General features: G+C 42.8%; 1 protein-coding gene across 2 annotated transcripts in view; it reads right to left on the bottom strand.

Moving 5' to 3' along the window:
- The window catches only part of FBXL7 (F-box and leucine rich repeat protein 7), a 396,191-nt gene that overhangs the window by 284,245 nt on the left and 98,729 nt on the right, over positions 1–13,217 (bottom strand). For both annotated transcript variants that reach the window (XM_040494248.1, XM_040494240.1), the window contains exon 2: positions 6,091–6,180. In XM_040494248.1, the coding sequence (XP_040350182.1) occupies positions 6,091–6,180 (90 nt within the window). The remainder of the gene's footprint in view (positions 1–6,090; positions 6,181–13,217) is intronic.

Here is a 13,217-nt window from a genome sequence, read left to right as displayed (position 1 = left end):
ACAGAGAGAGACAGAGCATGAACAGGGGAGGGGCAGAGAGAGAGGGAGACACAGAATCTGAAACAGGCTCCAGGCTCTGAGCTGTCAGCACAGAGCCCAACGCGGGGCTCGAACTCACAGACTGCGAGATCATGACCTGAGCTGAAGTCGGACGCTTAACCGACCAAGCCACCCAGGCGGGATACATGGCTCACTTTTAAAGTAACAAGAAGCAACGTGTCTAGTCAGTACTTTTACATTATATGCACTACAGATCCTATGTCATGAATTATTTAACTCTCACTTTCAAACCCTATGTCTGTCTGATGCAGTGTGTTAAGGACACAGTTATGATAACCTGCAAATTAACCCTTCAACAGTTTAATACAAAGACAGCTTGGAATATTAACTCTTGCTTTCAACAACCAAGCATTTAAAGTAAATGTCTAGATGACACACAGACCACAAAAGGGTTTCCATGTATAATATTGACAATCTAGACACAATCGTGGATTAGCATTTCAAAAGGTATGTCTCATGAGGACTTTCAAAGTATATTTTGATATAAATTCATAAAAATGATCAGCATGAAATTCTTGGTAATTCTACATGACAATTATAAAACAAGCGTTAAAAATAAATCTTATTCAGAACCGAGTGCTTATAACCATCTTCGTCTTTTACTAAATTTCCATGACTCTGGGCCACACTGACCCCTTCCCAGTCCCCCTGTCGTCATCTGCCAAATGAAAACCTTTGTATCCAATTCTCAAGAGTGATGTGACAATGGAGCAGTTGAATAATGATGTGCATGAAGGCAGCTGTTCATCATGAAGTAGTATGTGTCCCAACAATGTTTGCTGAATTTGTTGGATGGGCAAAAAGGCTTTTAGGGAAATGGAATCTACCTTGAATTAAAAGCATCATCTTTCTCTTTCTCAGTGACTCATGTGAATTTCGTTTGAGAAGTACACTCAAGTAGAAAGAAGATGATAGAAGGAAGACAAAGAGAATAAAACAAAGCCAGATTCCTGGGCATTTTCAAACTACCTCCACTTAGCACTGGTCTAATTTGGGCACTGAAAACATGTTAACCCATGACTGTATAAATAAACTGGTGAGTTTAGGTACCGTGGAAAGAAGAGCACCACAAATCCTCGATATATCGACTCATTTCACGCACAGCTCAAATGAAACATTTTAAAATTCATTTCCTCCAGGGAGTTAATTAAACAGGCAACTTCACAAAACAATATTAGGTAAATGTTTTTTGAAACGCTATTTTATAACCAGGAACTAACTTAAAGGTAGTGTTTCCATCTCCAGGTGAGAAGCCAACCTACACAAGGAGCTTGAGATCCTTTTACCCCTTCAAGGAGGTCCTCTCCTCCTACTGGAAGTACCCGTCTATGTGAACTCCATCTTTCTCAAACTCTTTTGAACAGCCTGCCTCAGCTCTGCCACCAGCTCGAGATAGGTAGAGGACAAGAGACGCACAAAACAGAATTAAATAGCTTCACGCTTAGAAGGCAGCAACTTTTTTAAAGGTTAGGCTTTTTCCTGATTTGACCATCTCTCACCAAAACCATACTGGGTCAAACTCCTGCTCCACAATTTATTAGGTGTGTAATATTGAGCAAATCTCTTTATTTCTCTGTGCCGCAGGGATTTCTTTGTAAAACGAGTGTATTAGATCAGAAAACTGCCAAAGCTTTGTAGCTCTAAAAATCCTATGATTCCATATTTGGCTGGCTTGATAACGACATTTATAAGCCATCGCACCTATAAATTGTGTTGTCAGTGAGTTCAATATCTGAACTTGAATATCTTTAGAGAGCAGCTGGAGGAAGCTGGCTCTTCCTCAGCCAATTACATTTGGCCTTTGAACTAAACTGTGTCACCTTCCTCCAGCTCAAGAGATGTCTGACTTGTTGAGAGGCCGCCATTAAAGCCACACAGTCATAACCCTGTTCTGAGAAAGAAGCCCCAGCTCAGCTTACTATTCCTAGGAAGCTTCTTCACAATCCATGTGTGCTCTTCCAGCCATGGGCTGGATGTGGCTTTCATAGCTGAAAGTCAAAGGCCATTGCTTCCAGTACAAAAGAGAACACCCGTGGATGAGAAAGGCTGGAGGAAAAAAAAGTATAAGAGAAAGAATAGAAACACAACTGGAAAGAATTAAGCTGTGGCTTACGAAGCTGGAATGCAGATTTTGTTGGGAAAAATGGAACGTTTCCAGCTTTCTACACTTGAACCCAAACCCCCTACAGTGTCAGGAAATCAGGAACTTAAACTGTCACATGAAATATAATGGGCTTTAAAGAGGGCCTATACCATTTATCAAGGAGAAAGCACTGCAGGCTGCCAATTCCTTAATAGGGGCGTGGCTTTAGAATCACAAAATTAAAATGCACGAAGCTTTCGCAAGAGATTTTGGAACGGAAGGGTACCACTTAGGTAAAAAATACCACTGTCTGTTGGATTGAAACCAAATTGTATCACCATCTGTGCCCATCATGCATAGGAGAGGAGCCTTATGACCCAAAGTGAATGAGTGGGAACAACAGATAGACAGCAAGGACATAAGTCCTTACACTGATTAGAGTCAGTAAATGTGACCGATGTCTCAACCATTAGGCTTGGTGGCTCAAAACATAAATCTAAGCTAAAGTTAGAGACCCTTCAGGAAAAGCTTAAAAAAAAAAAAAAAAAAAAAAAAGGTTTTGAGAAACTTGTGGGTCTATCATCTCTCATGTCTTGCAGAACTTTCCAGGGGAGTATGTGCTCTGAGGAGTCCACTCTGACCAGACACCACGCTCTGGGCTGTGAACACTACTCGTCCAGGGACTCCTCATGATGCTTTCAGGGCTGTTCTGGCCCCAAGGGCAGAGCATCTCAGGAGAAGCTTTCGGCCAGCAGCCCTGCACTTTGGATGGCCAAGATCCATGCTCCTAAGGGGTCTTCTCAGCCCTGTTCTGGACTTCTTCCCAGAGGTGGGAGGCAGCATTTTTCAAAGAATAGTTCGTGATGGTTTAGATGGCAGTCTTCAGGTCATGCAGAAGCCACAACTCCCAACTCCCCTGTCATGTGTATGCTTCAGTGAGTTTTAGTAATGTACCGTGCTGTGCAACTTGCACCACGATCCAATTTTAGAACCCTGTCATCTCCCTAGTCAGTCCCTCGTGTCTGTCACAGTCAGTGACCATCTCTACCACCAGCCCCAGGGAAGCGCATGTTATGTGAGTGCCCTTCCCTCTCCTCAGCTCCCACGTCCTCAGTTCATGTGCCAACAGGCATCGCATGGGTTACCTACACGCTTCCCAGTAGGAGACGATGACTCTGCAGTCCGCCGTCTGGTGGAGGCTGGGCACAAAGGCGCCTGTGCGTGCACACGCTCCACGCTGGCCGGGAAACTGACGTGATACCTTCCCCATCCAGCCCAACAGGGAAAGGTCCAGCTCTGCTCCAAAAGGCTTCCAACCCAGCTATTACCAGTGTGGCCACGGCTTTCAAAGGCTGCAGTAAAACTGAATATGGTCCTTCACCACATACCCCATTTTTATAAATCGCTATCACTCAGACCTTGAAACTGATGATCCTGCCTGTGTTTCTTGAAGAGGATATCGGGAAATTCAGAGGGAAAACAACCTTAAGATGATCAACCGTGGGAGACAATGACGATAGTCAAACCGCTTCTGGAAAGCCAGTTACACCACTCACCCAATATTAACAAGACAGGTTAAACGCAGTTCTCGAAATGGTGGGAAGAGAAGCAGAGAAGCATTTTTTAACTGGCTCCTCTGTGGCACTTGGAAGACACTGGCGTCCAGTCTCTGTCTCTTTGCCAGCACACCGCACACCGTGGTCACCAGGTGCTTTCTAGTAGGAGCAAACATGTGTACGACTGGCGAAATCCACCCTGGAGGTCACGGAAGGTGACACCCTAATCCTGAGAGGTGGCTCAGGATTCTGTCACCCGCGCTTTGAGAAAATTAGCGTTACTGTCGTGCTCCCATCTTGAAAAACCAGGCTGATAGTGAGACGGTTCTGCAGCAAACCTCCCTACGATGCATTTTGATTGTAAATGATACATACCCATGCCGAATTCATTTTAAAATACGTTTTTGTTTCATTGATTAAAAAACAGTAGCAAAATGGATTCATACATAGAAATACTAAAAAACACTTAATTTTGCAGACATGCAAAAAAAAAAATGGACAGCATCTCTCATAGGGATGGGGTCCAGTCACTTAAGAGCTGGAAAAAACAGTGGTATTAATTTAGCTCCATTGCTAAAAATGATTTCACCTGAACATTGAATTTTCCCATTTTTCTCCTGAATTTACTCTCAGAATGGTAGAAAATGCATTGTGACAAAAATATAGAAAACACTGGCTGGGCCTGCATCAAAAGAATCTTCCTAAGGAAAAGGCAGAATAAAATGAAAATTTTAAATCCCTGTGGAGTCGGGGGTTTTTTTGAAGCATAAAAAGCAGACATTTTTAATGCATGAAGCCCCACAGTCCCTTCCCCCAACCCTTTCACCAATGTCCATACAGTTTTGTATTTTCCATTTTTTGAAAAGAGCAAAGAGTAATACAAGAACTTAAATCTGGAGACAGAAACACACAGGGATTATCAATGTAAAGTCTTAACTTTCTATTTTCACAGCCACTCAAATTAGCCAAACTACGACTACGACAAAATTAACTGTAATCACGATGGAAAGAAGTGATCACCTTACAAAAACGTACATTTTTGATTACAGAAGACCGTAAATCAGTTAGTTATGTTGAAGTGATTTCCACTCGGGCTCCTAAGAACGGAGGCCTCAAAAGCAAATGTCTAGAATCAATTTACTTGACTTGCCCATTACCTTAATTGAATTTCAAGAATGACCTAATGCTCATATTTGAATTAACAGGCAGAAAATTAAAATTGGATTTCTACCTGGTGCTTCGCTGCTCTGAGAAGAACACCCCACTCTGTTCGCCTTACCATGTTGGTAAAACAACGCTGAGGCATTTAAACACCAGGGAATATAACCCGTTATAAAATCTCTTTATATGTCAGCCATTTGAAACACAGCAAGTCAAAGAATACCCAAAGAGGAAACACGCACAGCAGAGACCAGCCATCGTCGTTCATGCACACGCTGTCATACAGGAGCAACCAACATCAGGTCAAGGGTACGCTTCCCAATATTGCAAGCAGCTTAAATGAAGCCTCCAAACAAAGCTTGGAAATGTACTCCCACACACCCTGCACACTTCAAGGAAGCAGGCTGCACACCCTGTAATGAAAATCAGCCGACACCTCACAGATGTCTTACACTGGACCTGCGTTCAACAATTAATTTAGAAAGAACTCTTCTTCAGAAAAAAAAAAGAACTCACTTAATTGTGTTTCACATTAAAATAAAAACAACTAATTCCATAACTGGGTCAACCAGCCACTAACTAACTACCACAGGAACAGTCATTTCCACACCCAAGTAATGACACAAAAGCTTCCGGACTACGCAAAGCAATTAATTCCAACATCTGTTAGTACATATAGTGAAATTCTGTATCAAGACCATCAGTGGAACGACTCTTTGTCCTGAGAGGCAGGACTTTCCACTTATTCTTTACGTAATCAAACAAATCTCTTTTCCTACTTCCAAATATTGGTTAGTTCAAATTCTACAAATCACATGATCGTGACCTTCCGTTGCCAAAATCCTGAATTCCGAGTGTGCCTATTTTGAAAGCTCTTCCGGGAACTTTCCACTACAGCACAAGAATTTGACAATCCTAGTGTTTTCCACACTGAAAAACAGGATCTATAACATCACGGAGGCTCGCCCAAAGTGAACCTATTATATATTCACAAAATAACAGCACTGCCTTAGAAGTGAGACACTTAAATCCTATGGAAACCCCTTTATTGGGCAGCAGCAGCAAAGCAGCAAAAAAGAAACTCGAGAAACCCTCCGCCTTCTCATTTTTAAGAATCTCATATGCTCCCACTCGGTAGAACAGAACTGAGACTCACACATTTTATTTGTCTTCCAAAAATAGCCAGCACTGTGAACACAGGGAGAGAGATAATGAAGACCAGATGCCTACCTTCACTGGTAGCCACATTCTTCTGGGCTTGGGTCGGCGTGTGATCTGTACTTGAACTCACGTCGGATGAGATGCTTGAGCTGCCTTTGCCTGGAGAAAACAGGAATGAGCAGCTTTTGAGTTTTGTGATTTCAGAACCGGACCATGCCTTCTACTCTGTCCCATACCAAGCCATATCACTTGTTTCCAAGAAAGGAGCCATAATACCAAGTATGGAGTTTATTAGGTTTCCTGCCTTATGCATTAAATATCTGACCCATGTAAGAGTGGAACTAAAGCCCCATTATAATATGGCTTGACTGTAAACTCAGACAAGATTATAAAACATACGATAACGTAATTTCATTTTGGCATGCACGTGAATAAGTAAGGACATGTGGGAAACACATCCACGGCATTAATTTTTTATTTGCAACTATAAACTATACATTTCCCAGCAAAGGACAAAAGCACATCTAAGAATGAGGCATTACCCAAACAGTAAGAGCCTGCTAGCTCCAAATAGTTGTGGCATCTTTTCTTTTTATGTTTATTTATTTTTGAGAGCAAGAGAGACAGAGCACAAGCGGGGGGAGGGGCAGAGAGAGGGAGACACAGAATCTGCAGAAGAGTCCAGGCGCTGAGCTGTCAGCACAGAGCCCAAGGCGGGGCTCGAACTCACCAACTGTGAGATCGTGACCTGGGCCAAAGTCAGACGCTTAACCGACTGTCACCCAGGCGCCCCTATTCTTTTAACTTTTAAAATAAACATATACATTAATAGTGCTAAACATTCTCAAAATGTCACACGAAAGTCTGAAAATACGAAGCTGACTCACGGCCTCATGAAGGAAGTGCCAGTGACTGGCAGTGAGCAGAATTCTAAGATAACTCGCGTGGTACCTGCTACAGACTGAACGGGTCCGACCGCCCACCCCCCAACACCAATTCATCTTAAAACCTAACCCCCAATGGGATGGTATTAGGAGATGGGACCTTTTGAAGGGTATTAGATCATGAGGGTGGAGCCCTCATGAATGAGACTAAAAGAGACGCCAGACATCTCCCTTGGTCTTTCCATGTTATGAAGACACTGGAGAAAAGACAGGCATCTGTGAACCAGGAGAAGGGTCTTACCAGACACTTCGATCACTTCAATCTTGGGCTTTTCAGCCACCAGGGCTGTAAGAACTAAAGTTCTGTTGTTATAAACCACTAGCCTATGGTATTTTTAAAATAAAGTTTGTTTGTTTGTTTATGTATTTATTTATTTATCTTGAGAGAGAGAGAAACAGCAGAAGCAGGAGAGGGACAGAGAGAGGGGGGCAGAGAATCCCAAGCAGGCTCCCCACTGTCAGTGCGGAGTCTGATGCGGGGCTCAAACTGATCAACCGTGAGACCATGACCTGAGCTGAAATCAAGACTCAGGGCTCCAACCCATGAGCCTTGAGATCATGACCCAAGACAAAATCAAGAGTAGGAAGCTTAATAGACTGAGCCACCCAGGCGCCCCTATGGTATTTTGTTGTAGCAACTTCAACAGGCTAAGTTAGCTGGTGCTCCTGGCATGTCCTTAGTTCCCTTGAGCGTGGGTAGAACCTGTAACCTCTAAGCAACAAATAAGGTAAATATGAGGGGGTGTTGAAGATGCAATTAAATTCCCCAATCACTTGGCTTTGATCAAAAGGGAGATCATCCTGGGTGGGCCTGGCCTAAATAGGTAAGCTCTTTCCAAGCGTCTAGAGGAAAGAGACCCTGCCCATTGGCCCCAAAGAAGCAAGCAGCTGTGAGTTCTACCGCTGCAAGGGAAACGAATTCGGCCAACACCTGCATGAGCATGGACGAGACCCCAAGCCTCAGAGGAGCCACAGCCCTGGCCAATGTCTTGACTACATCTGTGTGACATCCTGAACAAAGCTCCCAGCAGATCCTGGCCCAGAATTCCATCCCCAGGGAACTGTCGGATAATAGATGTATCCTGTGTTCCGCTGCTCTGAAGTTTGTGGTGACTTGTCACACGGCGATAGAAAACTAATATAATGACCATCCAATTCTATCACAAATGCGCTCTTCTCGCTTAGCAAGTTAGGATCAAAACCCTTACATGCAACTGAGAAACACGTTCCCTGCGCAGTGATACGTGCCCTAGTTTCGTGGAGTGCAGTCACATCTAAAAACAGAGTAGAAAGTACAAAGGCACTTCAACTTAGGAGCTTCGGGGATTTGCTTGTGAATGTTGAGAGTACTGGAACAAGCCAAGTTCATGGGTGATATCACCTGAGCAGGGAAGTCAAAAGGCTGTTGTCTCCTTTCAGCACTGCCCGTTGTTCACTGTGACTCCTGACTCTGAAACAAGTCTGTCATTCCAGTTGTCCCGGCCCATTTCCCATCTTACGCGCTCAGAGTTAGCCAAGGTGACGCATAACTCTCCATGAGTTTGTGTCTAGCCCAATTTTGTGGCCTGGCAGTGGTCACCATTTATCTGCCACGCTCCACCTTTGGACAGGGTTGACACGTTGGATGGGGTGTGTAGTTTGAAGCCTGCCGACCTGCTCTCTGACCTCAGTCAGCCCCTACTCGTTTTTGACCTTGGCCACTCATTTCTCCTCCAGGAGGCTCAGTGTCCACATGTGGTAAGAGAGATGGGTGGACTGATTCCCAGCAGCTTGGATAATCTGTGATCCTAGGAGTCCCTCACAGTGCTCCTTAAACCCGAGCAATGCCAACACTCCCTTTGATACGGCAAAAAGCATTATTGCCCACCACTGATGGAGACTTACATTATTTTTAGTATATTGGTATTTAGCAATGCACAAATGGAAAGCTAGAAATAAACTCCATACGCTTTAACCCTGATTCAACAATGAGACCAAAACAAAGTAACACATTGAACACGAAAACAAGAAAGCCCATAAAATTCAAATTAACGGCATTAATTTCACGTGGCAGATGATGTTATTTTGCAGAGATTAAATTGCCTTTCAAAATGTTAACACAGTACCGGCTGCGAAAGCGAATGTTCTCTGGGTTAGGGCATGTCCGTGCTCCCCCTGGCCCGTGTGAGGGCTCAGCTGAGCACCACTTTCCTCCATCCAGAATCGGGAGTCCTCCCTCCCAGAGCAGGAAGACAGGTCACTGGGCCTTCACTCCGTCTGTTTTACTCATGATCTTTAAGTCTTCTCCTCTTTTATTCCTTATTGGCCCCTAGGCATTGAAATAGAACTCCTATCTTAAAAGATAGGCATAAACTTGGACAATGAAATCCTGTGGCAGGACTCATCCATAAAGGGGAACCAGGATACAACGATTTATTATTTTCATGCCTGTCATCAAAACGAAAGCCCAAAGCAAAATAAATTCTAGAGGAAATTCTCAGACAGGTCTGAAAACAGAATGCAGACCCCCTCAGGGGACCACAAACTCCAATTTAAGAAATGCTGGTCTATGAAGAATGGGAAGAGGCTAAGAAAACAAATAATATTAACAATGATATTAATAATAACAGCTATGTATACTGTGCTGTGTAGCCTAGTAAATACTTTCTTCATCACATATTGACTGTGCCCTGCGGCTATGTTTTGCAATCACTTTTTCATTACTGCCCTCCCCCCCAAGGAACCTTGTTAGACATTTCTCCCAATTACCCCAAAAGATATTGTAATACCACCAATATACTATATATGTTATGCACTGCGTATATACCTCTGCTTTTTACATTAAATGGGGTTCTCCCCCCCCATCAAGAACCATTTTTTGTCCCTTTGAGAATATATGTCCTTTGACAGTAAAACACTGAGTATTTAACAAATTAACTAATTAAGGAAAGCAAGATCATAGAGAAATGCAGTCCATTCTTGTTATTCATGGTAGTTATGTTCTATAAAGCCACCCCAAACCATGCAATGACAAGAGTGGATCACTGCTTCTAGGGGAAAGACAGGGTTAGCTTTCTGCCAGCTGCTGGACACATTTTTGTCCACCCGTCAACACATACCCTTGTTTCATGCGTGTTTCTATTTAAAGACACCTTATACTGTTGATTGATTCGCACTGAACTTTAGGCCAACAGAGCTATACCTCAAGCTTAAGTGAACCTTATCTAATAATACATGTGAGACACCTCCCAACCTTCTCATACCTAGAAACGTTAGACAGCTCTTCAGCATGACGCTTGAAGGCCACCTTAGAGAGTGAAACCACCGAAGAAATGCACACAAATCGAAAATCGTGGTGGTCAATAAGGCTGCAAAAAGGACATTTAGTCACAGCAGAAGAGCCAAAACAAGAAGACAGGCATCACCTTGTTCATCCCCAGCTGGGGACATGCACATTGGGAGACTCAGATTTTCCTCACTCTGTTCATGTCCGCAAATGACCACAAAAACATGTATTGATTTGGGGGTTACAAATAAATTTCAGCAAATACACAAATTTGCAAATTATGGAATTCACAAATAGTGAGCATCAACTTATATAATCTTGTATTAAATATGGTTTTGCAGCTTTCATGTGGACCAGAGAGAGTATAGTCTGTAAATGACAAATCTCATATGTGGATTTGTAATTTACTGGTCTGAGGATTCAATAAAAATAACCCAGAAACAGCACTTAGGAAATACTCCACAAATCTTAGAATAAGTTCATATTTTTGGATGCTATTAATATTCTCTTTGTTTCTACCCTGCTTCTGGAAACATAACCATCTCCCCAGTGAGTTCAGGAAAAAGGTGTATGTTTCGGGGTGGGAAGCTTGTAACAGAAATGTTACAGGAGGAACTCAAGAAGGAATGGACGAGGGCGTACGTGTCAAAAACAGAAATTGGAAGTATAACAGTGTTCTTGCAAGCCAAGCTATGGCCTTAGAAAGATCATCCTACATTTCTTACCTTCAGACAATGTTTGGTTGAATAACTGCTGTCTACATCTTGGCCAAGTTGACACATAAAACTGTCCATCAGTGTCAGACCACAAGAGTTTTAATTCCATATCTACCAGTTCCAAGCAACGTGTCCAGGAGAAAATCTCTCTAATTCTCTAACGTTCATTGTCTTTATCCATAAAGTGGGGATAAATGCAAACAAAAAAACACTACCCGTTTCCTCTATAAATGGGGGACTGTATCCACCCTTCAGTGTTTGGGGACGTTGCTAGGAGGAAAAAACAGGATCCGGCTGGTAAAGCATTCGATCATGCCCATGGCTGTCAAGAGCCCACCCTGTGATTGTTTAGTACTGACCCATTTATTACAGCCTAATTTGTATCAGGAAACAGGAAATGAAATTTAAAACACTAATTATTATTACACCATTACATGGATATATAGTAGTAAATAAATATTACACATGCATGTAAATTAAATTATACATACTTTATATAGCTGGCGAAAATCCCTCTGGTATGAGCAAAGCCGATAATTCTGCTATCTGACTGCTTTATGTAACTACATGAAAGTCTGTGTATTTGATCAATGGCCAAAACCCTCATTAGGGGTTATGAGCATATCAGAACTACGCCTGTTAGACTTGGTAAAGAACCATGTTACGCTTTATTAAATGTCCTCCCAATTGGGCTAAAGGCCCCAAAATGAGGATAGTTGAACCAACAACTAGGTATCAGATACAAATACACACCAAAGCAAGTGAAAACTAACTAGTGTGCTGATGTTGGTCGATGTTATTTGTACCAGATTAACATACATACGTGTAATTCTCAATCACAGTGTAGTGAAACTAGTCAGCTGATTGATTACCCCGGTCAGTTGGGACACACTGTTAATCCGGGGATGTTAGCAGAAGAAAGTGCTGGTCCTCTATTCCAGCCATGCTGTGAGAGCGTGCCAGGTTTCCACAGTGTTTGAGGAGAAAGACCATGTTCATTCAATGGGGATCCTCTCATAGAGAACGATTTTAAATCTCTTAAAGTTCCCATGCGTAAAATCTGCAAAACTAAGTCTCTTCTCTCTTTTCCTTCCCAGTGCCCAGGCTGATTTTGTAAATGCAGGTATTTAAAACAAGACAGTCAGACATTCCACTGTCATTTATTGATAAGACGAGAAGGTAAAGGGTAGAAGAGACCAGATCAATTGATACATGACAAAAAAAAATGAACCAAGGGATCCTACGGTTTTGAACATTCTTAAGAGTCCAAGAAATTACCTACAAAATTGATTCCTTATATAACTTCCAGATTATATGCATTGAATTCATTCCTGTGGGTTTCAGCCATGGACTTCGGATATGAAATCCACAAACCAGCATGTGGGCCCACGTGGGGGTCTTAGCCCACTACATTTCCTGTTCCTCTCAGGTACCTTCTTTTCAAGCTGCTGTTGGCACACCCTGAGAGCATGGTTTAAAGACTAAATGTCTACACCAAATGAAAGAGAACTCTTTGTAATATCTCAGAATTAGATCACAGGAGTGGTGGGGCATATTTGTATGTTGAACTCACTGTTATTTTCCTGATTGTTACCGTGAGATATTTTCTTATCTTCTTTGATCCACAGTTCAAGGGTCTATACGTGCAGAATAATAATATTAGTTACCTCAAAGAATGATCCGGCTTAATCCCCAGCCCAGGTGCATACAGGGTTTGAAAAAGAAACTCGTATCATGAAAGCGTATTAGTCCTTTCAGACCACAGGGGAGAGAGAGATTTAAGAGGAATTCTCCAGAGTCAGAAATCTTGAAGTAGAGGGAAAGGAGGGATCGGATCCTGAACTTTCTGCTTTATTTTGTTATGAGCAAAAATCAGTCGATGGTGCCCTCTGTATTTGCTTCTCCCCCAGAGAAGACCGCAACAGGGGATGAAGAGGGTAAGAGGAAGAAAGGAAAGGAAGCAGAAGGGCAAACGTGAGTCCCGGTTCTCTTTTCACTTCAAGCCATTTAATGTCCTAACTAGTATCTTCCTTCCTCCACTTTCCCAAAGCACCTAGCAACTGATCTCAGGGCCACTGAGCAGGATACCGGCATCTATAACGTGTTGGCGGTCCAGGGCAGGGCTGGAAAACAAGACAGTTAAGTGAACACCTGCTTCACACCCCGGAGGTGTGCCGGTCCCTTCCTGCTGAGACGCTGTCATTCTTACAGGTTTATATTCAGCCTAAGAGAAGCCAAGGACGCTTTTCAGCGTTTTTCTCAATTGCTAAG

This window comes from Herpailurus yagouaroundi, unplaced genomic scaffold (assembly GCF_014898765.1).
Source record: "Herpailurus yagouaroundi ecotype Mexico unplaced genomic scaffold, PumYag 29, whole genome shotgun sequence".
Taxonomy (NCBI): domain Eukaryota; kingdom Metazoa; phylum Chordata; class Mammalia; order Carnivora; family Felidae; genus Herpailurus; species Herpailurus yagouaroundi.
This window is presented reverse-complemented; position numbering and strand designations above follow the sequence as displayed.